The 6,000-nt window shown below is 44.6% G+C and overlaps 1 protein-coding gene across 1 annotated transcript in view; it reads right to left on the bottom strand.

Annotated features, from left to right (window-relative positions):
• Positions 1 to 2,557: 2,557 nt before the first annotated feature.
• LOC127914013 (partitioning defective 3 homolog B-like) overlaps positions 2,558 to 6,000 on the bottom strand; it is a 47,107-nt gene continuing 43,664 nt past the window's right edge. The window contains exons 3-4 of the mRNA XM_052488498.1: positions 3,977 to 4,306; positions 2,558 to 3,309 (exon numbers count right to left, since the gene is read on the bottom strand). Coding sequence (XP_052344458.1) covers positions 3,297 to 3,309; positions 3,977 to 4,306 — 343 coding nt within the window. The 3' untranslated portion in view covers positions 2,558 to 3,296. The remainder of the gene's footprint in view (positions 3,310 to 3,976; positions 4,307 to 6,000) is intronic.

The raw sequence follows: 6,000 nt of genomic DNA, 5'->3' as shown, positions 1-6,000 counted from the left end.
AAGAAAAAAAATCCAGAAAATCAAATTGTAGGATTTTTAATGAATTTATTTGCATGCAGCGTGACACATGGCCTTCGCATAGAGTTGATCAGGCTGTTGATTGTGGCCTATGGAATGTTGTCCCACTCCTCTTCAATGGCTGTGGTAAGTTGCTGGATATTAGTGGGAACTGGAACACACTGTCGTACACGTTGATGCACAGTATCCCAAACATTCTCAATGGGTGACATGTCTGGTGAGTATGAAGGCCATGGAAGAACTGGGACATTTTCAGCTTCCAGGAATTGTGTACAGATCCTTGCGACATGGGGCCGTGCATGCTGAAACATGAGGTGATGGAAGCGGATAAATGGTACGACAATGGGCCTCAGGATCTCGTCACGGTATCTCTGTGCATTCAAATTGCCATCGATAAAATGCAATATACCATAACCCCACCTCCACCATGGGGCACTCTGTTCACAACATTGACATCAGCAAACCACTTGCCCACACAAGGCTATACATGTGTTCTGCAGTTGTGAGGCCGGTTGGACGCACTTCCAAATTTTCTAAAATGACGTTGGAGGTGGCTTATAAACATTCAATTATCTGGCAACAGCTCTGGGGGACATTCCTGCAGTCAGCATGCCAATTGCACGCCCATTTGAAACATCTGTGGAATTGTGTTGTGTGAGAAATCTGCACATTTTAGAGTGGCCTTTTATTGTCCCCAACACAAGGTGCACATGTGTAATGATCATGTTGTTTAATCTGCTTCTTGATATGCCACCCCTGTCAAGTGGGTGGGTTATCTTGGCAAAGGACAATTGCTAACTAACAGGGCCAAAAAAAATGTGTGCACAAAATTTGAGCGAATTAAGCTTTTTGTGAGAATGGAATATTTCTGGGATCTTTTATTTAAGCTCATAAAACATTGGACCAACACTTTACATGTTGCGTTTATATTTTTATTTGGTGTATAAATGTCTGTGGGTATTACTGACGGTGGCTCCTGATAGTGGCTAATATTTAACGTGATACAAATTGTAAAATAAAATGGTGAAAAGCTTATATAATTAAAACATTTTAAAGCGCATACATCAACTCGGCAGATTCAGCCCTACATAAACCTATAGTTTGGTAATCCAAATTGCATACACACATTATGAGGGCACACAATACAATTTTTGAATAACTGCATAGCTATTTATAGCCTACTTCACTGAGGAAAATGGGCCACAATACATATATTATTCATGGTTTCCTCGTGCGTCAAGGTCAGAATACATCTGTAGACACACCTCAAACACACCTTTATTTCTTAGATCTCCACCCAAAATGAATAGCGTGTGAACAGCATGCTATTCTCATGCTTAAGTTCAAGGTCAGAATGCGCATAGAGAGTGCATTAAAGGGAATTATAGAGGGTTAGAGTCGGCCCCAATATGCCCTACTGGCCCTGGTCAAAAGCAATGCACCATGTAGGAAATAGGGTGCCATTTGGGATGAAGTCTGAAACACACTGACTGGCCTCGGCGGTAATTAAACACTAACTGATAAAATGAGCTCTCAACAGATTCTAATTATCCTAATTTCAACCTCTAATTCCACCAATCAGCCAGATCTTACTTTTCCGTGGGAGCAAATTGGGAGGTAATCACTTCAGCACAGAGATCTCCTCAGTCTTAATTGTTGAGGGTGATTCAGTCTTTATCAGCAGTAAGACTGGGTCTACGTCCCAAATTGCACCCTATTCCCTAAATAGTGCAATACTTCGACGAGAGCCCTATGAGCTGGTCCAATGGGCCCTGGTCAAAAGTATGGCACTATGTAGGGAATAGGGTGCCATTTGGGAAGCAGCCTGGGCCTCTCTGTTATCGTAGAGGGCTAATTTATCTCAAATGGGAAAGCTAAACTGGGTTGAAAATCTTAATGAATCATTTGGGCGAGATGAGTCATCATATTGGTGACTCATAATCAGGGGCAATTTGCATAACTTTGCAATTTCATCATCCTGTAAAATGAGACAGCTAAATTGGTGAACAATAAATTAATTAATCTTGGCAAATTGTATATGATAATTTACAATGTCTATTTCATGCACGGCATAATATAAAAACATGCATTTACAAACAAAGGTTCAAATGTATCGTCATCAACGTACAATATGACATGATATGGTCAGCGTTGTGATTCTTTACCATCACACAAGGGACATTTATTTGATTTATTTAACCTTTATTTTACTAGGCATGTCAGTTAAGAACAAATTCTTATTTTCAATGACAGCCTAGGAATGGTGGGTTAACTGACTTGAAATGAGATCAATGGCGAGAAAGGATAATAATCCCGGTGCATATGAGTAACATGTATAAATGTCTCTCTTAGGCCTTTATCACTAGGAGACTGTGGCTGTGCCCCAAATGGCACCGTGTTCCCTATGTGGTGCACTACTTCTGACCAGGGTTCATAAGGCTATGGACACAGCCCATTAGGGTCCTGCTCAAAAGTATATAGGGAATAGGGTGCCATTCGGGATACAGCCCATGTGATGAATAAATATAGTTAGTCAACACAGAGCATACATTTTAATTTGTTAAACAGTAATATATATAATAATAATATAATAATAATATATGCCATTTAGCTGACGCTTTTATCCAAAGCGACTTACAGTCATGTGTGCATACATTCTACGTATGGGTGGTCCCGGGAATCGAACCCACTACCCTGGCGTTACAAGCGCCATGCTCTACCAACTGAGCCACAGAAGGACCACAGTGTCTTTATGATAACCTAAATTTGACACAGCCGTTTAAATCAATCACAACACACATTATACTTTACTTAAAAAAGCACATTATGGGCAGCAGAAATTTGTTATAGGCAAAAAACTGTTGATGGAAGTTTTTTTTTCATTTTTAGCAAAGGCCACAACTAAAACAAAACACTTTCAAAAGACACCCACATCTAAAATGCGGATGGAAGGGACACGGCAGGCGGGCAAAAACGCTTTGATGTGGACTTCATTTCCTGTTCCCTACTTCCTGTTCCTCTGACCTTGTTTCTTAGGATCAACTTCCTGTCCAGTGTCAACTTCTTGTCCAGTTGTCTTCCGTTATCTCAGGAATAGGGTGCCTTTTGAGTCAAAACCCCAACTTCACCATCCCTGGCCTCTCACTGTTGTTCCAGAAGGGGAGGGGCCTGTTTTTAAGCTTGTGCAAAAAGTTTGTGCAAGCCAGCAACCCTGCAAGAGTTTGGCTGGTATTCAATTAAAAGTCTCTTTCCAATCTGTACATTATGTCTAACTCCAGTCATTCTGGACTCCTATGAATCAAAAATACATCATTTACATCTCCACACATGCATAAAGAAACACACATTTCTAAACATGTCTCTATACATACTGTACATACAGTACACATATCGACCTTTACTGCTTCTAAAACATGTCAGCAGCTGAGAGGAGTGTTCTGATGATGGCCTGGTCCATAAACCACCCCTTCCAAATGGCACCCTATTCCCAACATAGTGCACTACTTTTGACCTGGTCAAAAGAAGTGCACTAGAAAGGGAATAAAATGCCATTTGGGACGCAACCCTTCCCCTACTGCTGATGTTTGTAGATCTCAAAGACCTGGATAGGTGTAAGCAGTATGGCTCACGCCCATTGGACGTCTAGTTGGAGCCGTATTATTTACACCACTCTGATTCCTTCAGATTTGCAGACACCAAATGAGGTAGGGGGGCGAGGATGTTTTCAGACAGGGGGCTGTAGAGAAGCAATGAGTGGGTCTGATTTAGGGTTGGAGTAATCAGTAATCTTTCCAAAATTCCAAGGTTTTCCAAAAATCCTGGTTGGAAGATTCCAGGAATCAAGAAGAAATATGGCAGAAACCAGGGAATCTTCCGACTGGGATTTTCCCGGAAAATTTGGGGAAAGTTACCAGAATTCTGCAATCCCAGTCTCAGTCCATCTAGCTATGGCACCTACACCGCTCCGATCATGCTGTTCTTCTGGCCTGGGTCTGGCTGCCTGCCGTCCCTGTAGCCGCCGCCGTAGCACTCAGGGCTGGCGTCATGGTAACCGTCCCTGCCCACTGTCTCGTAGCGGGGGGCACGGGTGCCTGGTGAGGGGGGCACATCCTGGTGCTGGTCAGCCCGGTGGGGCGAGGATGGGTAGTACCTGGGGTCCACCTGTAGTGGCCCAGGGGGCTGGCTAGAGGGGCGGGGCTGGGCCTCTTTAGGGGGGTAGTAGTTGCCTCGGCCGGGGTAACCGGGTGCTGTCCTAGACTGGGTGGGGTAGTCATTCGGATCCGCTCTCCTGCGACAAACACACACAGAGGACAGAATCATATTAGAGAGTGTAGACATTTATTTTCCACCCCCCCCCCCCAGTCAACTTGTGTGTGTGCATAAGCTTGTGTGTAAATGCACATATCTGATTGAGTGTGTGTGACCCGGGGGGTAGCGCAGTAAGGAGGCTGCAGGCAGCTGGGTGTCTCTGATTCCCTACCAGTGACTGTGGGGTGATTAGGGGACTAAGCTCCTGGGGTAAGGAGACACGCAGGGCGACTCACAGAGGCAGGGTGGATCACTTTTCACAGCCACATCCACATTTTTCCCTGCTCACGCCCTGCCCTGCCTGGGCTAAGTTACACACACAGCCAACAACCAGAACCAAATCCCAAAACTAGGCCTTCTCCCAGGTCAGATAGAGGTGATAGAGGGGAAACTGCACTGGTAAATTCCCTGCACATTTTCATACATGTGTTTGTGATACCAACATGCTTTGCTTTGCTTTACACACACACATACACACACAAACACACACACACAAATAAGCATTACACACATGACCACATCCCACCCGCCAGCTCTACATCCTCTGAGGACAATAAATGTCGATCTATTCATCAATTCAGCCATCCCTCAATCTCTGGATGGAGAGACGGATAAAGGGATAGATTAATAGATGTGATGTTGTGAAAGGGTCATTTCGGGGGCATATTTGGCCTGTGTAAGCTGGTGGAAAGATGTTTAGGCTAGTGGGAAAATGGAGAAGGATGTGGAGGTGAAAGCCTGTTTGGAGGCCTTGAGCTGGGGTGAAGGTTCAGGTGCTCTCCCCTCCCTCAAAACCCCTGCTGGCCAGCTGCTAATCACTAGTGATGAAACATCTGGCTTTCATTTCTCTCTCCACTTCTTTCTCACTCTCCATCTCTCGCTCCCTTTCTCTCCCTGCTTATCGCTTCTCTGGGCCCTTAGTGAGATCATAGGGCCCCCGGTGCTGAATGATAAGGGACCACCTGTCCGTGTTTGGGTGGTCAAGTCTACATAAACCACATGCTGTTGATATCTGGCATGCCTAGCCCACTGCCCCACACACCATAGAGATCTCCCAAGGGAAGCACATACACAACATGTTATGGCGCACAGTCAACAGGTGCAGAGCTGTCACACTGAGCACGCCTGTGAGTGGACAGTGAGAGCTCTACTCTCACTAACTCTCGGAGAGCTAGAGACAGAGAGAAAGGCGCAAAGAGGGCTTTCAAACTCCATGCATACATAACTGCCTGTTCAGGGGCAGAACGACAGATTTGTACCTTGTCAGCTCGGGGATTTGAACTTGCAACCTTACTAGTTATTAGTCCAACACTCTAACCACTAGGCTAGCTAGGCGATTAGGCCTGGCTAATACATGTGAGTCTATAGGTGATTACGGGTGTATCTAAATGCATGTCAGTATAATGGATGTGTGTGTATGTATGTATGTATATGTACGTGTGTGTGTGCATGTTTGTGAGTGTATGCGAGTATGTGTAAGGGGTGTAATACACACTATATACACAAAAGTATGTGGACACCACTTCAAATGAGTGAATTCAGCTATTTCAGCCCCACCCGTTGCTGACGGGTGTATAAAATTCAGCACACAGCCATGCAATCTCCATAGACAAACACTGACAATAGAATGGCCTTACTGAAGAGCTCATGGTTTCCATGACCGAGCAGCCACAC

The sequence above is a fragment of the Oncorhynchus keta genome, chromosome 30 (genome assembly GCF_023373465.1).
Source record: "Oncorhynchus keta strain PuntledgeMale-10-30-2019 chromosome 30, Oket_V2, whole genome shotgun sequence".
Classification (NCBI taxonomy): domain Eukaryota; kingdom Metazoa; phylum Chordata; class Actinopteri; order Salmoniformes; family Salmonidae; genus Oncorhynchus; species Oncorhynchus keta.
The sequence above is the reverse complement of the archived record's forward strand: the minus strand, read 5'-3'. Positions and strand labels throughout refer to the sequence as shown.